Source organism: Amia ocellicauda, chromosome 14 (genome assembly GCF_036373705.1).
Source record: "Amia ocellicauda isolate fAmiCal2 chromosome 14, fAmiCal2.hap1, whole genome shotgun sequence".
NCBI lineage: Eukaryota > Metazoa > Chordata > Actinopteri > Amiiformes > Amiidae > Amia > Amia ocellicauda.
Window position 1 is genome coordinate 28,440,306 of NC_089863.1, and position 19,813 is coordinate 28,460,118.

Here is a 19,813-nt window from a genome sequence, read left to right on the forward strand (position 1 = left end):
CTCTCTCTCTCTCTCTCTCTCTCTCTCTCATACACACACGCCGAGAGGGAGAGAGAGACGCGTATATACAGAGAGAGAGAGAGTTTAAGTGAGTCGTGATGTGTAATCTTACTATCCTGGTAAAAATACATTTCTTTAATTCTTTCTTATTCGTTTTTTTTTTTTTTTTTTTTTTGTTATTTACTCAAGGAAGATCCTAAGACGTGTCAATCTGTTTACTCCATCCTGACCAACAAACTCTCTGAAGACACAAGGGTCCCAGTAGCGAACTATTTTCTCTTTAAACTTATTTTGATAGGTGGCCAGAGGCGGGGCGCATAATATAACAGAGCATGTGTAAATAGATGGATTTGTATTATGGCTTTTCCTCTCCTAAGTACAATTGTAATTCCCCGCTTTAGTCTGGCGAGCTGTGACGTAGCGGGGTCATTCTGGAACGTTGATTCGGTCTGTTCACACAGGTCCATTTCAGGTCTGGTCCAAACTGGTATGGAATCGCAGTGGGAGGTTTAAATTTTAAAAATTCCACATTAAAACAACTAGATCAAAGGCTACAAAATGCTATTGTAACTATAACAATAAAAGACTATTGTATTACCACGCCTCCATAAATAGACAATGTAATCAAAAGTACGAAGTTGAAACAATACTAAATCATTTCATTAAAAAAGAGGGGAAAGGTTGCATGGGGAATTATATGAGGGGAAATTATTTTCAAATGGATTTATGATTTTTTTTGGCTTTAATTAGGTTCTATAAATGCAATAGCACCCACCTCCGCACAGTACTGCATGAGGGACAATAGCTGAAAACAGCTGAAAATGGGGAAATGTGTTTTCACCAATAGGGGGAATTTAAGATTAAGATTAAGGTGTCTTGCAACCCTGATGATAAATCCTACCTGTAGATACAGTGACTGTCAGGGGTAATAGGCCCTCTGACCCCTACATGACCTTACAGCAACCGACAAAACATGCGGGCACAAAGTGGGCAGAGTCTCTTTCCAGGAACAGAATGTAAGTGGACTTTACGTTAATTTACACCAAAATTATCAAAAATCGAAAGTTAACACAGAGACTAAATATCCTTTAGAAGAATGTGATTACCACCACTACCCACTATCTCAGTATCTTTTAAAAAATACATACAGAATCTTAACAAATAAAAAAATAAAAATGATATATTGATACATATAGATAGATAAATAGATCCCTTCACAACAAAGAAACAAATGATCAATTAAAAAAAAATGTTTTCATAAAAAAGGTCTACACAACACCAAGCACGAAAGGGAGGAGGCTCCAGGCATTGCTGGGTGTCTGGCACTGTAAATATATTTGTTCAAATGCTGTCACTGAACTCGTATTAAACTCCCCTCTCCTGTCTACCCTGGACTTTCTGCGGGCCCCACAGACACACCACTTCATCCTCAGTGCCAGGCGAGGAAATGTTTACTTTTTATTACTCTCGGTTGCCGTGGTAACCGAGTTGAACAAGACCAGGTGATGAGGAATTTTTTTTTTTCAATTCTCAAAAGTTTTTTTATTTGACTAATTTATTTATTGACTGCAGAAAGTTGGCTTACGGAGAACTTGTAAATACTGTATTAACACCGTATGAAATACCTCCCTTAATGAACGGGATTGTGAATGGAGCGATGTCTCTCCAATACTTCCCTCTCTCTGTTTAATGTCCATGTCTGGGCCTAAAGTCTGATTTATATATATCAGACTTGAATATATATATATATATATATATATATATATATATATATATATATATATATATACAAATAAAAGGAAAATGTGATCGAACAACAACACGACGTCAATCAACTTTCAGAACGAATTAATAACGTTTTGATGTTCTCACAGAAGTACATGTACTTCGCCTCTTAATGCAACACATTTTTTTGATTCAGTAGTATCTGAAACTATGGAAAAAACAGGACAATAGCAACTAGCAGTTGTTTTTTAAACAGGAATGCAGGCCAAGATTCGTTTTTTTTTCTTTCTTTCTTGCGGGATCATTAAACACGTCCCACGAGAGGACGTTACAAGACAAGAGGGTTACATTTCATCACAGGGTGGGCTCATTACAGTGATGTCAATTATTTTCATTTATTTATTTATTTTACTCGACTTTCGCCGTGGTTAAATGTGAACAGCAGCCGCCAAGTGCTAAATTCCTGACTCGCCGCGTAATAGCTAACGGCGGCTGTCTTGAGTTTTCAGATACCAGTTGTAAGGGTATTATCAGAGAGAGAGAGAGAGAGAGAGAGAGAGAGAGAGAGAGAGAGGCGGGGTGGGGGGCTGATAGAAGGACACGGACTGCTTCCCTTGGGGGCTGCAGTGCGCAGTCTGTTTAGTTTGGGATTTGTGTATTTGTGCTCTCCCAGCTCAACTAAACGTAACCAAAATCAATCAATCAACCAACCAATCAAATCAATACAAACGACGCAACGAGCAACGCAAACCACACAAACAAAGAAACCTCATCCAACCCGATGTTTTTAATCAACCTCTCGTCCACACCATTGTCATTATAATTGGTCTGGTTTACAGTTCCGATTTTACAGGCAGAAAAAAAAAACGATAAAAAACCCAACAGCATTGCAGTGACTGTAGTGTAGAAGTAATACAATAAAATAAAATAAAAGAAGTACACCCCCACCGCATCGCTGGGACTGCAGAATGAAAACAGCAGTAATCATATCGATGAAATTCACACCCCACTGCTATAGCATATCCTTTCATCAAACGGGTTCAGAAGAAACGGAAGGGTCACAAACGCCAGTTAAGGCAGATCACACGGGGTGGGGGGGGGGTTGGGGACTATGGACCACTCAACTGGGGGATTGTCTCTGTACAGTACGGACTCCCTCATAGACACAGCTGCAGAGAGACTGGGCGCTATATTTCAATATAGCGACTTGCAAATTATCACCAATATTATTATTCTAAGCTATTCCAGGTAGCCTATAGGCAAAATGACTGCCGCCCCACCCCCGGCAGGAAACATCTTCAAAGTTGAGGGTGAGCCGAGATTTGCGCTCTTCAAGTTATTTCTACTGATCAGGTGAAGAAGGCAGTGAGGCAGGGCACGGCTGGGAAGGTGGGGGGAGATTAAATGAAGAACTTGAAACCTGGCAAAAGCAGATATGCAATACATCAAACTAAAATAAAATGATGCTTCAGCAGAAGGACATTTTCTTGTTGTTGTTGTGTTTTGCAGCTGGCCCTCCACCCGAGTCTATCCGCACACCTGGGACGGAGAGGTGGGAGATGGCTGTGGTCTTAAAAGGTACAGGGGCACCACATTTGTCCCGCAAGATTCTGCCAAATGTATCCCTAAGTAAGATAACAGTATCTGTCTGTGCCGTTTCTCTGCCAGCTGCTGGAGAACGGCTTGTGCGTTTTCTGACAAGATGATGATTTAAGCACAAAAAAGGAAAACAGTAACATCACACACTCTCTCTCACACACACCCCTTCCTCTCTCTTTCCCTCCCCCTATATTCTGCACGAACACAGAACTGTGCATTTGAGGAACCTCCGTTGAGCAAAAAAACACAAAAAAAAAACACCTGAAACTTGGAAATGTTTTTTTTTTTTAAATCCAGGGACACCCAAGAACCCAAAACCTGCACCCCCTCTCCCCTCACAGCCCTCCCCCATTCAGCCCCCTCAGTCCTCCTCGTCTCCCTCCCCCTCGTGGCGTGACAGCCGGTGCTGATCCACGTCCTGCAGCGCCCCCTGTGGCTGTGCGCGGTGCACCGACACGATGCCGGTCATCAGGGCGTAGCTCAGCATGGCCCCGAGGGCCACCAGCACCGACAGGAACTGGTTGCGGCGTTTGTGTGGGTCGTGCTCAAAGTCGCCGCCGTCCGAGCTGGGCCCCGCCTGGGAGGGGGAGGAGGAGGAGGGGGAGGGGCGGCGGGAGGGGCCATCTGAGGTGAGAGAAGGAACACACGTCAGGGAAAAGCCCGGCGGCCCAGAGTCACGGTGCCCTGCACGGTGTTGTGTTGTACAGCTGTGTGTTGTGTTGTTGTACTGCACTGTGTGGTGTTGTTCTAAATTATACTATGCTGTACTGGCCTGTATTATATTATATTATTATTATATATACTGCGCTGTATTGTACATGCACTGCCCCTCCCCCAACTCACCGGCTCCCTCGTTGGGGAAGTAGAGCTGCAGAATGTTGGTACAGAAGTGACACAGGTTGTCCAGGGACTTCAGGTGCTGCTGCAGTTTACTGTTGGGCAGCTTCACCTTGAGCAGCAGGGCCAGGTGTCCAAACACGTAGGCGTCCAGAGAGGAGGGCCTAGGGACCGGGGCGGGGGCGGGGGAGACAGACACACAGGGTTACCGCTACGACACAGGGCTACACAGACACAGCGGCCTCCAGTCGCGTTTGAGGGCGACACAGAGGGGGGACTCCCGAAACGTAACAGAGGAGTGAAACCGTGAAGACAAAACCACGCCGGTTGACTTACGAATCGCCGAAGAAGAACTTTTGTGAGCCGAGTCGCTGGGACAGCAGGGTCATGCATTCCAGGGCGTCTCGATAGAGCTGGGGAGACATTCGCAGACACAGATTCAGAGTCTTTACTGAGATGTTCACACTTTTCTCTCCCTCTCTCCTCCCAACTGCCCCTCCACACAACCTACCAAATTAGTTCCATCCCCTCCATCCTTCCCCCCACCCCCTCACCTCCTTCTCCCTCCCTCTCTCTTTCACCCCCAGTCCCCTCACCTCCTTCTCCCTCCCTCTCTCTTTCACCCCCAGTCCCCTCACCTCCTTCTCCCTCCCTCTCTCTTTCACCCCCAGTCCCCTCACCTCCTTCTCCCTCCCTCTCTCTTTCACCCCCAGTCCCCTCACCTCCTTCTCCCTCCCTCTCTCTTTCACCCCCAGTCCCCTCACCTCTTTCTCAATCTCGTCCCCGGGCTCCAGGCCGCTGTCTCCCCTCACCAGCCTCAGCCTGTCCAGCTGGCGGCCATGCATGCGGTTGGGCAGGAAGAAATTGAGTGGGAAGGGGATGTTCTCGGCGTGCCAGCGCCGTGTCACCTCCACATAGTTCTTGGAGTCGACCCACACAGCGTAGATCTGACGAGACCAGGCGAACACAGTCCAGATGAGAGTGGACAGGAGGAACCAGAAACAGAGAGAGAGAGAGGGAAGAGAGGGATTGGGAAAAAGTGAAAGATGGGAATCTGAATTTATGTCCCTCCATTTCCCTTTTTTGGAAGTTCACCTCTTCCTCTCCCTCTCCCTCCCCCTCCCACTCCCACTCACCAGTGCAGGCAGCAGTCTCTCCTCTAGCAGTGAGATGAAGGCCAGAGTGTCGGCCCCCTCCTTGGCTGACAGGTCATAGTCAGGGTTGTACTTCTGCAAGAGACAAAGTGGGGGGTGGCTCCGTTACAGTAACTCTGCACCCTAATTTGCCAGTCCCCCCCTTCCCCTCCACCAAACATCCCACCCCACTTGCTCCCACTCTTCCTCACCCCACCCCAACTCCAACTCTCCCCTGACCATTCTCATCGATAACCTGGCCAATGAGGGACCCCCATCTGGGTCCCACCCCCACAGGAACCCTGCGGGAGGACTGAGCAACAGGAGAGGTAACTGGAGAGTTTTGAAACTGCAGGGGAAAAAGAAAACCCTCTCCTTGATCTACCCCTGCCTACCACCCCGCAAAACAAAACAGAAAGAAGTCGAGCAGCTGATGCCCAGATGGGATCCATCAGTGATGAAAACGGTTGCGTTATGCTGCGTAGGAGCCAAGGGGCGGTGGGGGGGGAGATATGTGGACATAAGCTAGGAGACTAATGCAGGGGGTTGACACGGGCCTGGCAGGCACCAGTCAGATCAGATCAGAGCTAGAGAGGCCGGCCCAGCCACTCCCCCGGGGCATGGGGGGAGAGATCGGGTTACTGAGTGCTTACAGAAGCAGTGAAGACGGGGGTCAGAGGGGTAAAATAGCCCCTGGGGGTGCCCTATGGCATGAATGTTGTTCAGGGGCAGAACCTGGGGTATGTAAATCTTAACCTTGGTGTCCACAGTCTTGGGGCAGTGGTTAAGCCTGACTGTATTCCTGGAGCAAGGGGAAGCGATTAACAACCAGTAGGTGTGTTTAAACTGCATTTGATCTGGATCGCATCGGTAGCATTTGATCCTGGCAGTGTAAATGCTTGATCGGCTCAAGTTCCAGCATGCACTGTGCCGGCGCGTGTTTAAAGGCAGGCGGCAGACAAAACACCCTGCACATCACTGGAGCAGATATGAGCATATAGTTTTACTTCATAGAATAATTTGTGTTGGGGGGGAGGTTGGGGGGTGGCGGTCAGGAAGATTCACCCATAGGTTCTTCAAAAGGTGGTTGGACCCAAACTGGATGGCTTTTTTTTTTTTTGTAAGGGGGGACAAGATAGAAGGATGCGGGGACAGACTGCCAGAGGTCAGAGCCAGTTATCCAGCAGCTAATCAGCCTCTAGCACAGCCTTCATCCAGCAATCCGCAGTGAGGTGCAAGAGAAGAAAAGTCCCCCAATTCCGGTTACCGTGATTCAGATTTACGGACACAGCTGCAGTTCACAGGGTGCAGTTTTGTAATGGCCCCTTTCCTGTAATTTCAGTTTTCCTCATACACGTGTTCTGTGGGATGCTGGGTAATCCCCTCCCCCACTGCCATCTTTATTGTAGAATTTGCCACCATTTTCTCAGTTGTTTGGAGGGTTTTTTCTAAAACTTGCAAGCGATGCAGCTCTGACTGGTGGAAAACACAGGCGTGAAACCCCCGGCGACTCCCAGCTCACCTGCTTGCGAAGATGGATGATGATCTTGTGTGGCTGGCTCAGGTTCCCATCATCTTGGGTCTTCAGGGCGGGCAGGGACCCTGGCAGGGGTGTCCAAGAGGAGAGGGCAGTGAAGGGGTGCCCTGCACGGCAGTCAGACACTGGACTGCACCTCCTGTTCTGTGAAATTGTGACACACACCTCTCCCCAGCTGTCTGTTTGTCTATCTCTTTCACTGCCTCTCCATCTCCTTTAGGTCACTAATGCCCCATGTCCACTGGCCACTGTGGATCGTACCAGCTGAGTCCCATACTGCTCTGAGGCCCGTACTGTACGCCACTGTAGGCGTTTTGACACTTTTTAAATTGTAACTACAATAATGGTGACCGCTTTCGATGCAAGAAAGAATATGCATTTCCCTCAGAAAGACAATTAAATTCGAGCAGTTATTAATGTACGATCAAAAAGTGCCACACGGGATCAATTGCTTGGAGCGGTAAAACATTTAAAAGGGTTTGAGAAGGTCGCGAAAATCCTGCTGGAGAAAGGACTGCATCGGACTGCAATACAGTGTGCGTGACAAAATATTTATTTTATTTTTTATAAATACATGCAAACATGAAAGACTATGGTGACCATTCATCCTGGTTTTAAATTAAATGTCCCAATGTCCAGACAGTTCTCTCAAAATTGTTCAAATGTCACAGTTTTTAGCTTTCCCTTGTTTGGACTCACTTAAAACTCACAATGTTATCGATGTGTTTAATTTATTTACCAACACTTATTGTAATTGATTAAGCTTATGTGGAAGTTATCCAGGAAAAAACAATAACACTGAAGTCGTGAAAAACTGTTATGGATCCCAGAATGTTGTAGGCGTATTCACACATAAATGTACTATGTTGTACTGAAGGGAATCGGTTCTGTCAAGTTAGTTACAGGCTGTGACTGTATTTTTCATATTAATAAGTGAAGCGGCTACGCATTAAATAAATTATATTGTCAATGTTAATCGGATCATGATGCAGGGAGAAGTCATACACTTTGTTTTATAAATAGGTTTTCAATATGTCCCGGTTTCTACTCTGGCCACCCGAAGTAAGACTATCTGTTAGATATCGCACAAAAACTTGAATGTTTAAGGTATTTCAGGCTCCAGTGTTTGAACACTAAATCCCAAAGTGCCGAGTGTCCCAGAGGCGTTTTGACCTTTTGTGTCTCACAGTCATTTCCTAGGCAGCTGTACCTCACGACAATGAGTGGAAACGCTGCCGTGCATAGTTTAGGTGCACAGTTACAGCCCGGCCACAGGTGTACAGGTGTTCAGTTGCACCTAAACGTGGCCATTGGAAATGGGGTAAAACTCAAGTCACACGTTACCTCCCTCTCACATACTCTCACTTTCACTCGCTCACTCTACCGCTTTCCTGCTCTCACCAGCTTTCTCCCTCCCTCCTTCTCTTTCCCCCACTCCTGCCCTCTCCTACCCTCCTGCACGTGAACGTGGGCTGTAGTACACTGGAGGTGAGGGCGCAGGACTCAGAATACAGGGCCACAGACGTTACCTGTCGGGCTCCTCCAGGGGTTTGTGATCTTGTGGACTTTGAGGGGGGCGCCTGCAAACTTGGCATAGGCCTGCGAGAGAGAGAGAGAGAAATAATTTTGATTACATGAATACAAGTACAGAAAGACTCTGACTTTTCTCTCAGCACACTATGCTCAATCTGGAAGCCTATGCATTAAAGGTTCTTATATGAAGAAAGTCACTGATATAACTACAACTGCTACTCAGTTTTTACTCCTCAGCTTCCGTGCTGGAGGTACAAAAGTGACTCTTAGGCTCCACAGTATCAGACTAATCTGCCTGATCCTCAAGCAGTCACCGATACCAGCCCATACACCCAGGACACATCCATGACTACGCTGCGCAAAAAGGCACGCTCATGAGCAGAACATGCATCTTCAGACAGTTATAATCTCCCCCACGAGATGCAGCTGCTGCCCTGGACTACACTCTCCCTCTTGTCCATGCTATGCTCTGCTCTTTGGGGGATGGGGTGGCAGTCTGGCAGGAAGGAAAAGGGAACCTCCTGCAGATATGCAGATACCCGGCGGGGGGGGCAAGAGAGTGTTTACACAGTAGATATCCTCATGGTAACACACTGCACAGGAGAGTAGCACTGCAGGATAAAGTGAGTCAGAGTCAGACAGAGGCCTACATCCACAAACTCACAGATCCCTGACTTCAAAGCACCAAGCAGGGCCAACAGTCTGGCTATCCTTTTGGGACAGCGGCACAATACATCACTGCCTGCCACACAGAGCAACCCGGGCCTTGACACTGTGTACACGGTGTAAACAACAATTATATTGAAAATATCTGTAAATGTTCAATGCATAATTTCTCTATTTATAGTTCCCATTGCCCTGTTCTTGAGCACTGGACGGGTCTTTCAATGCTTTGGCAACACTGATTTAGTCAATTAGCCATGCCAATAAAGCTTTTTTGAATTTGCCTCAGAAACAAATTACTACCACCGTCTGCTAAAAAACCCAGATCACATGGTGCCTGCCAACCGCGAACCATCACTCAATAGCCCTGCCCCCTCACTGTGCACCACCACTGCACTGCACTGCACTGCGGACACAGACGCCCAGCCAAGGGCACAGCAGCTTCTTATTAGGAAGTGGTCTTGGAACCACCTGCAGAGAATACCAGAACCCTGGCTAATGCACTCTCTCCTCAAAATGCTTACGTCTGACAAAGCCCGAGAGCTGAAGTGCGGGGGAATTCAAAAATCAATCCAAAAAGAAAATTCTCTCTCTCACACAAACACACACACTGACACACACAGGGAGAGTATGAACAAGCAGGCTAAGAGAGATTTCCAGGGCTTTGCACAGGGAGAACCAACGGAGAGCAGAGCAGAGTGCCCAGAGTTCAGGCCAGAGCCAGGGCAAACAAACGCTCACTGATTTGGCGAATGGCAGCACTGTGTGAGTTGAATGAAGAACAGCTTGATATGCCATCTGAGGGAGGAGGAGGAGGAAGAGGAGAAGGAGAAGCACTTAAAACTTGGTCCTTCAAGGGTTAAGTGGCAGGATGCGCAGTGAGGGGGGGTGCCAGGAGTCAAGGTCTGTGGGTTTTCTGTGCGACTTTCCAACCCATGAAAAAAAAAAAAAAAAAATGCAGTTAAAAACATCAAAGATTGACATCATGGCCACGTTTCATTACAGCATTCCAGCATCATTTGCAGGAAGAAGAAAAAAAAAAGCCAGTCAGTCATAAAAAGTAAAAAAATAAAAAGGAATCACTGCTTGGTGTGTTTTCCATTAAGGATTTACTGATATTAAAATGAGCAGCTCACTGAGACCCTGGAAACTGAGCATGCAATAACACCAAGCACAAAATGGAGGAGTCACCAACCCAACAGCATCTGGTAATAGCTTGTCCCTGAGGTTGATATATTACTGCAGTGGTGTACAGTGCAAGACAACTGGCCACTTCTTTTGGGGGACTGCTCATTTAATTTAGTGTAATCTCGCTTTTTATAAGTTAAGTAACTCTGTGCCTTTATTATTAATAGTAGTACTTAAGTTATTGTAGTTAAAAGTTTAAGGTGACTGACACCGTCTACCAATCACTAACAATGTCCTACTATATTAAATTGTACAAATACAACAACAACTCCATTATAAATGTGAATATTCTCAGATGGTAAGAATATTAAGGATAATACACCAACAGGTTTAATTTTCAAGAAGGCCTGGTTTTGCTTCAGTTGTTCTGATGAAGGCTCAGACTGACTCTATATGGAGAAACTGTGTTGTCGCTTCTGAGCGCTGTGCTGTGCGAACAAGGCCGTGTAACAGCGGTGCTGGCACCAGGCTCGGTGTCCGTGTGGCACTCCGTCCCACTTACTCCCCATGCTTTACTCCTGAACACTGCATGAACTTCCTTGAGAGATTGTCGGGCAAAGAGGGTCTGGAATGCGATCGTCCTGGGCCAAGTAAACTGCACACTAATCAACGGCAGGCAGAGAATTCCTGGTGCCTTGAAGAGGACTGGGTTGTTACAGTGCTTGAGAATAAGACCCGCCACAGGGTTTTTGGCATCGTGTTGGTGGCCGTGAAAAAAAAAGAAAATCACAGGAGGTCGAATTAAATCACTGTTGACGTGTGCTTTTATTTTTTTTCTCCACTCAGAGCGAGAGAGAGTAGGATTCCTCGCAAGCACAAGAGACAGCTGTTCCTAATACAGAGTGTGCTACAGTTTACACACACACACACACACACACACACACACACACAGGGACAAATATCCCCTCCTTTTACAAGCGTTCAGAAGGACAGTTTTCAGGTTCCGGTTCCATAGTGGAAGGATCTCAGCCAACACATTCTACAGCCACACTCAAACACACACACACACAAACACGCACACACACAAATCACAGATACACACCACACACTCACATCCTCAGTTCTCTGTGCTCAACACCCCTCAAGTCACTAATCAAAAGTAAAGTAAATAAACAGTAAAGTCACGATTAATAAAAATATACATTTATAAAATTGCAATCCAAGCACCGCTGGTGGGGGCAGGGTTTCCTTCATGGCTGCCGAGCCGAGAGTCTGTGGCCGAATGAGCTCATAGGAACACAGAGAACTGGGGAAGACAGGAGCACAGTGTCACTGCGCTGTATGGAAAGAATGAGCACCACACACACACACACACACACACACACACACACACACACATACACTCCACCACACAGATTCTCTCTCTCTCTCTCTCACACACACACTCGTACACTGCCACTCCACCACACTTACTTTGACACAATCACACTCGCCATCCCTAACTCCCACATACACATTCACACTCATTAATACACAGACATGCAAGTGTTGACTTATACACACACTCTCACATACTTATTTTCACTCACACACACACACACACACACACACACTCCATGCCTTGGCCCAGATCTCGGCGGAGATGTCGGAAAAATTCCTTGAGGAAATCCGTGAATGAACGCCTGCGGTCGGTGCGGTGTGCGTAAATTGTCGCACTGTCTGAGCCCCGTCTCGCTCGATTACACACAGAGCCTGGCTACATACCCCCTCCCTCTGCCAGGGCTACAGTTTCAGTAAGGGGAAACCGGTCTGAGCGGCAGAGCGGCTGCTATTACAAGGCTGCGCAGTTATGCTTTGTGGTTTGATTTTTTCCTCTCTTTTTTTTCCACCCAAATTTAAGTGGAGGTTTACCCTGTTGGATTTTCCACACATCTGTTTATCCTTTTTTTTCTTCTTTATATTTATGTCTGCACTGCAGTACTGTCCAAGCATTTATCCCAGACACCTCAACCCCCCACTGCGCTTCCCCTTCTGTGTCCAGACTAGCTTTTTAGTACTGTTACAGTTTTGTATATTATTTTACTTTAATTGAATGTACAACAGCACTTTATTATGCTACATTAATATATATATATATATATATATATATATATATATACACACACACACACATACACACACACACACACATTGGACATGAGCACCAGTACTCGAATATTCGAATTGAGGCTAGTATTCGATTACGTGAGAGTAGTGGAATTCTTGGAGAAAAAAAAAAAAATGTAGCCCTATTTTAAAACAAGAAAATCCTTTGTCTAAATTAAAAATACAGTTAATCTTTATGTGACGTGATCCTAAGAGTTGTGACATTTGAATGTATTAAACAATAAATCGGAAATCGACTCTGTAGAGCAAGTGGAAATGCTTATTTTATTGAATGAGCGAATTAATTTGTGAATTTCCGGAGGTTTCGCCTATTCTAGACTATTTATTTATTTATTTATTTTTGCACAGGAATCTGTATAGTTGCGACCACTATAGGAGCCCAGTTCCGAAGATTAACCTGTTTTCAAGTTAATATATTTTTCAATGTGTGACTGTTTTCATTAAGGATACAATAAGTTTACTTTATTTTTTCTTTCCTTTAGTGTACAACAACTGGCGTCGTTGCGCACGGTATAGCAGACCAGTTATTATTATTATTATTATTATTATTAATAATAATAATAATAATAATAATAATAATAATAATAATAATAATAATAATAATAATATTAACTGGTCTGCTATACCGTGCGCAACGACGCCAGTTATTATTAATAATAATAATATTTATTTACAGACGTCCTTGTCATGGGCGAGTTAGTAGACGGAATATTTCAATTGCCCCTCCTTAATACACAAACAATATGGCCATATTAAATATTTCACAGTTAAAATATAGGTGGTAGAACAATAGCATAAGAGAAAGAGGGTGGAAAAACATATCCGAATGTCTTATAGCAACATTATCAGGATTCAATTACTAGGCTTTATATATATATATATATATATATATATATATATGTACGGTGGGTATAATAAGGTGGACTTTTTCCCATTTCTCAGTTTAACTTAAAGCCAAGCAGGAGCTGGACCCAATTGTCATCGCGCGGAGGGGCATGGTACTAATTAGGGACTATGTCAATCTGGAGGTCCATCAGAGGGGCAAGGAGGAAGCCTTTAGGAACTGGCAGATACAAGATCTGGGGGAGCTCAGGATCCCATGATGGGACCCACCTCCGGGGACGGTCAGTTCCCCCTGCTGGAGCCCGAGTCCAAGATCTTTTAACCTTTTATGAAAAGATAGGTTTTAAAAAAATGACTTTAAAAAAATGAATTTTAACTGTTTTTAAAGATTTAGTTGTTTTTAAAGCACTAGTTGTTTGGGTTTTTTGGTTAGTTTTGTTCCGTTTTTTTCTTTTGTCAAATACATTGGCCGTTAGGATTTTGATTTTAAATGCATCGGACTGTTTTGGTTTGTTTTTTATTTTTATCATTTTATTTGTTTTTTGATTTTCAGTTAATTTCAATGTATTTGACCTTTTTTTGTTGGTTTGCAGTTTTGCTTTAATCACTAGTTTGTTTTATTGTTTTGTGCACTTGTTTATTTTAAGTTCATGTATTTTGTTTACGTTAATCACTAAGATTTAAAAAAATTTAAGTGATTTTAAGAATTGATTTTAATTTTTTTAATCATAAGTATTAAAATTTGTTTTGATTGTTTTTATTATTGTAATGTAAAATACTTACACCAATAAAATAGTATTTAACTTAAAGCCATCAACTAATACCGCTAAGAAAAATGTCTGGTGAGACACAGCATTAACTATAGGGCCACCCCAGTTGCTGTGGCTCTATGTAAGGTTAATTCAAGAGCAGTCTCCCTCTGAGCGGTTTCCTAGGGCATGAACACACACCGAAGAAGAGCCGGGGTTTTCTTGCAGTGCGGGGTGTGCCGGGAGCCCCGGCCGCTGCGGTCCCACACGTTGCCCGTCGTTTGCGGTGTACACGGTGTGGCCACGGCAGCCTGTGGGATTTCCTCTGGCTCTGCCTCGGACAGGACAGGACAGGACAGGACAGGACAGCGAGGGGGGCGCATTTGGGAAGTAGGACGCCTGTCCGTTTCCGTTCTCGGACGGGTCCAAGAGGCTCCCGCCGTCCCTGGGGACTCTCAGAAGTGCTTTCCGGTGCTTAATTTCCATTCTTCCACAAATATCTGTGGGGCAGTATCCTGTTTGAACAGCTGTGCCAAACAATAGTCTGCCCCCCCTCCCCCCAGCGGTGGCTGCAATAACAACAGAGCCGGTTACACTGATTTGCCATTTGCACTAAGTAACTTACAATTGCTGAAACGTCATTCTGCAATTCTAATAGCAGTTGCCTTGGACGAGCTAAGAAGTTATTATTCATGGGAATGCAATAGATGCGTTATTATAATTATTGAAGAAGCAGGAAAGCAAAAGCATTGGACACAGTACAAGCTGGACTCCACATATCTGTTAATGCAAATGAGTAGTATAGTCAAAATAAGACAACAAGACAAATGTCCAGCAGCTGTACATTTTCTTGGACATAAGTCAACCTGCAGCGCCCACTAAAACCGGAGACGCGGTGCAACGGGAGTCTGACGTGTTTCCCGAATTAAGCTTGGTAGTGGATGGGACTCGCACTTGCACTTGATTACTGTCTTTTGCTCTGGATGTGAATCTCCACCTGTGCGCAATATTCTAGCTTCCTCAGGAGTCAAATTAAACCTGTCTGTAGTGGGACAGTCTGTTAATTGGGAATTGCAGAATAAGAAAAACAGACTCTCCGAGAGTTGGTTGAATTGCCAGTCTACATACTGCAAGTACTAGGGTACCAATAACATGAGGCAGGGGTTCTTAGTTAGGGGTGTGATACAGGGCAGATTATTTTAGAACATTGTTTCTTGAAGAGGGTTCTTACCCTGCGGATGTGGGAAGATAGTCCAGGGGGTGCAGGTCTATATATATTTATATTATTTTTTTAAGACGACTTTCCAAACCACCCAAAATGAAATTAATAATCAATATGGCAAATCAAAAGCATTATGACCTAATCGGCAACGACCCCACCCTCGGTAGATATGATGGCGGTGCAGGGTTTCCATGGATCGCTGCAGGGGGTTAACTGGGGTGTACGGAACTGAAAACGGTCCCACTTAGCAAACGTCCTTTTCTGGAAAAGTCTCAGTGTTTCCCACCCCCAGCCCTGGTGGTACCCTGCTCTCCTCTCTCTGATGGTTTCCATTCCACTGAGCTCCTAATTGAAATCTTAATTTAATTGTTGGTCTTATTACAAACTGCTCAGCGGTCTCAGCTCTCCGGTGCAGATCGGTCAAGTAAACAGCCGCCGATAACTGGGGCTGCAATGGAAACACCATCAGACTGACACGGGAGAACCACAGGGGCCAGGGTCGGGAAGCAGTGGTGTAGCTCGGGTGTTCCCAAACCGGCCCAGCCGATATCTTAATTGCTTAATTGATTCCTTTATTGAACAATGCAATATAAGTCTGAATTAGATAATTAAGACTGGAACAATAACCAGCAGGGCAGGGGGTTCTGTAGGACCGCTTTGGGAACCTCTGGTGTAGCTGCCAACTAGCCGCTTTCCTATTTTTGTAGCCATCTGTCCAGTATGAACAGACGCGACTCTGGCACGTTTCCGCACAGAAATGCTCGAGATCTGGTATCTGTTGCTTCCTAACGCAACTCGGAGGCACAAGGCAGCAGAAACGCGAAGACACACTGACTGATGCAACAGGACTGCACTTCGCAATCCCCACCAATGGCTCAAACTGCACGTACTAGCAGAGGCAAGGTCTGTAACGGGTTGTTTCGCACGCTTTCCAACTAAACACGAGGCGATACCCGTTTATCACGCTGATGCAAACAGGTTCACACCAGAGTACAGCGCCGGCTTTCAGGCTGAGCAGTTCAGAGGCTGGCGCTGCGTTTCAGGTCACGCATGTTTAGCCGAAACGTAAACGCCCGACACAGCAGGCAGGCCTCTACAAAAACGGACCCCGTTTATCTGCCCTTAGTGTTTCTTTAGTTTCCCCCTTACCAGGACGGTGAGGCATTCTGCATCGACAGACGGTAAACCCCAGTCGCCTTTCCAGCAATACAGCTCCAAGGGGGCGGCCATCTTGTCTCCTCCGGCTGCCTTTGACCCGGAAGCTCTTCAGCGCCGTTGCTGGTGACGACGGGACGCACAGAGAGAGCTGCCGTCCCAGCGTTACTGTTTCAAACAGCACCGGCAGCAGGACAGCTCATAGACGAGCAACCGTGATGTATAATAAGTAATACTAGGGTTTTTATTAATTTGAATCGACGGTTCTTTACGGCAGGGATTCCCAACCCTTATCCTGGGGACCCACTATGGCAGGGGTTCCCTGTCCTGGTCCTGGAGGAGCCCCTGCCCTGATAGTTTTTGTTCCAACCGAGAAAGTGAACCTTAATTGAAGCAACAATCTGCTTAGATTTGACTTTATGTGAATTAAAAGAGTCGGTTCTTTAAGTTCTTTATACAATTTTATACTTAATTTAACTATGTTGCTTTGTTAGTTCAATTAAAGATTCAATTAAGCAATTAAGACCTCGGTTGGAACAAAATCCAGCAGGGCAGGGGGTACTCCAGGACCGGTTTGAAAACCACTGCTTTAAACCCATACTGTTTAAAATAATTTAAAGGCTCCGATTTATGACATTTCTATTAAATAATTGACGGCTCAATTGGAACAAAATCCAGCAGGGTAGGAATCCGTATGGGATCCACAGTGCTATGGGGATCATTGCGCTCTGGCAGTGGTTCCCAACCCTGGTCCTGGAGTACCCCCTGCCCTGCTGGTTTTTGTTCCAACCTAGGCCTTAATTACTTAATTTAATGGCATATTGCTTTGTTAGATCAATTAAGCAATTAAGACCTCAGCTGGAACAAAACCCAGCAGGGCAGGGGGTACTCCAGGACCAGTTTGAAAACCACTGCTCTAAGGTACTTGCTGGTCAAAGGCTTAAGGATCTGGATTGAGCGATGTGTAGGTTCTGTTGAGTCACAAAAGAGTACAGGAGACCCCAGATCATAGGGTTTTCAAGCCGGTCCTGCTGGTTTTTGTTCCACCCAAGGTCTTAATTACTTAATTGAATGCTATATTGCTTGTTGGGTCAATTAAGGATTCAATTAAGCAATTAAGACCTTGGTTGGAACAAAAACCAGCAGGACAGGGGGTATTCCAGGACCGGTTTGAAAACCCCTGCCCCAGATCAATATTGTACTTCACATTGTAGCCCAGGGCTACAACCCTGGTCCTGGAGTGCCACTGACCCTTCTGTTTTTTGTATTCCCCACAACCCTTAATTTCTTAATTGATTCGGTGCTTGGCTTAATTGGTCACAATTACCATTTGGTCCAGGTATTTAGTAAGTGATGATTGAGAGATGCATACAAAGCATGCAGGGTGGTGGCACTCCGTAAACCACTCCGTGAAGAAGCGACTAGCCAGTTATGAAATATTACATACATGTCAGACTCAATATAACAGTCACAAGTGATGGCGCTGGGGATCTGCTGAACAAGGCTACTACTTATTATTCCTTAAACGAAGATGGAAAAAGAAAGCAAAGGAAATGAAAAACGCGCCGAGAAGATCCTGCCGGCGGGGAGTGACGGTGGGGCTGCGGCTGCTCCCGGCTGCCTGGCTCTGACCTCAGCAGTGAGGAATGGCGTTTCCAGTCTCCGCAGCGCCGCGCACTCCTCCGCGCCTGCGGGCCGGGGCCGCGGTTATTAACCCCGAGGTGCCCAAACCGCAGCAGACAACCCCACACGCCGCGGCTCGGGCCCTGGCGCAGTCGTGTCGGAAAACTGGCCGCCGACACGCGTTTAAGGTGTTGTTCTTTCCTTGGCATGAGCCGCTTGCGCAGGCGGGTATGTGTGGAGCTCACGTTGTAGCGCATTACATTACTTTTTTTTTTTTTTTTTAAATATAGGCCTGTATATGCTGCTTTGCCAACTTGTACAACAACATAATGCACTTGTATTTTTGAACTTGTAATTTGTACAATGTCTTGATCTGTAATTTTAGGCTGTATTGCTCTTATGTTTTGTAAGTCGCCCTGGATAGGGGTGTCTAAGAAAAAATACAAAAAAGTAGGCTAATACTTGGGACCTGTGCTCAACACCCCCCACCCCTACACACACTCCTAGAGGTCATTATAGCATTTTTTTTTTTGCCGGGGGGGCACCAAACCAAACATTTGGCCAACCCAATAAAGAAAAACCTGCTGGACCCTGTCTGGGAGACACAGATCCCCCCCACCCTATCTCTCCTCTTTCTCTGCAGGGTCAGTTACTGTACTCCTGCCAGAAAACACATTAGGTGCAGTGTTGATGTTCGAGCAGAGAATCTGAGAATCTCCCGATCACCTTGTGCATCTGTAACAGGCCCAGGAACCCAGGCGGAGGAGGAGTGGGGAGAGGGGTTTTGGCTGTGTCAGTGGTTGTTAAACTCAGCGTTGCCCACCGCCCCCTGCTGGCTCACACCTGTTTTATTCATTTTTGCAAGAAAGAAACTGCTCTCCAACAATTACCCTGGGGTTCTGAGCAGCACACAATACACACACAAATAACAATAATAATAAAGCATTGCCTTTTCTGAGACGTATGCACGGTTTAGTTTCAACAAAGTCTTTAATTATACATAAACCTACTGTAGATTAGAAGAAAGTGGTGATCTCTTGGTTTCTAATTTGAAAGCCATACAAGTAAAGCAACAACACAGTCCTGTCTAAATAAGCCTATTCCCCTGCCAGCTGTGTATATTGTGACTGCAGATTTGTATAAGTGGCATGTTTTCTTTTAACAGGCAGGCATTATCCCACCCCTAGGCAATTCTGGTCCTTGAGAGCCTGCAGGATCTACCGTTTTATTTTAATTTGAAGTTGCTCTTCATTTCCCATACCCAAGCATAATCAGGTTGAAGTCAATTCTGTAGTTCCCATGTTCTCAAACTCTCCCTCAGATGCCAGGTAATTTGATCTGTATTGGCGGGGAAAAAGTAAAAGTCAACTGTTTCCCTCTGTGTGAGAATCTATCCATTATCAACAAGCTCTTGACAGCTGATCAGCAAGCACGGCATGATTAGGATACCGTGTAAACGATGTGAGGGAGAGACAATACGTGTTAGTTCCTAAACTCTCCTTCCATGACAGTAATGTAGCAGTTTTGGTAATGTGCAACAGAGACTTTTGACATCTGAGGATCAGCGGCCTACTCCCGATTCACGGTCCCTCCCGAGAAAGTTGGGTTGTCCGAGGCCTACTCTCATAATGCCACCAGTGAAGGGAGTATGTTATCTGAATGTAGTTAGGCACAATCAGCAGCTTTCCCCGGTCCTCAGCCAGCGATTGTTTTGAGAATGTGAAACCAAGGGGACCGTGACTCCCCAGCACTGCGTACCACAGGCCCCAGCTCCTCTGTGACGGCAGCCATGGGCACAGTGGAGGACAGGCAGCCACATCCTCTCTCCCTCCCACCGGCTGAGAGTTTCGCTGGAAGTTCTCGGAAGGCTCATTTTTTGGGGGATACTCGGGCTGCCAGG

At 45.7% G+C, this 19,813-nt stretch overlaps 1 protein-coding gene across 1 annotated transcript; it reads right to left on the reverse strand.

Annotated features, from left to right (window-relative positions):
- Nucleotides 1-2,492: 2,492 nt before the first annotated feature.
- On the reverse strand, nt 2,493-16,407 carry mtx1a (metaxin 1a). Its single transcript, XM_066721507.1, has 8 exons — nt 16,285-16,407; nt 8,361-8,430; nt 6,817-6,896; nt 5,298-5,390; nt 4,926-5,108; nt 4,498-4,574; nt 4,168-4,325; nt 2,493-3,948 (listed from the first exon to the last, which is right to left on the reverse strand). The coding sequence occupies exons 1-8, from the start codon at nt 16,363-16,365 to the stop codon at nt 3,686-3,688; spliced, it is 1,005 nt and encodes a 334-aa protein (XP_066577604.1). The 5' UTR covers nt 16,366-16,407; the 3' UTR covers nt 2,493-3,685.
- Nucleotides 16,408-19,813: the final 3,406 nt, after the last annotated feature.

Bases quoted from the DNA above. Each gene is read 5' to 3' on its own strand.
- mtx1a (XM_066721507.1), bottom strand. From the start codon at position 16,365: ATGGCCGCCCCCTTGGAGCTGTATTGCTGGAAAGGCGACTGGGGTTTA. The intron at 5,391-6,816 runs GTGAGCTGGGAG...TGTCTCTTGCAG, and splicing joins TCATCCATCTTCGCAAGCAG to AAGTACAACCCTGACTATGA. The intron at 5,109-5,297 runs GTGAGTGGGAGT...TGGTCTCGTCAG, and splicing joins AGAGACTGCTGCCTGCACTG to ATCTACGCTGTGTGGGTCGA.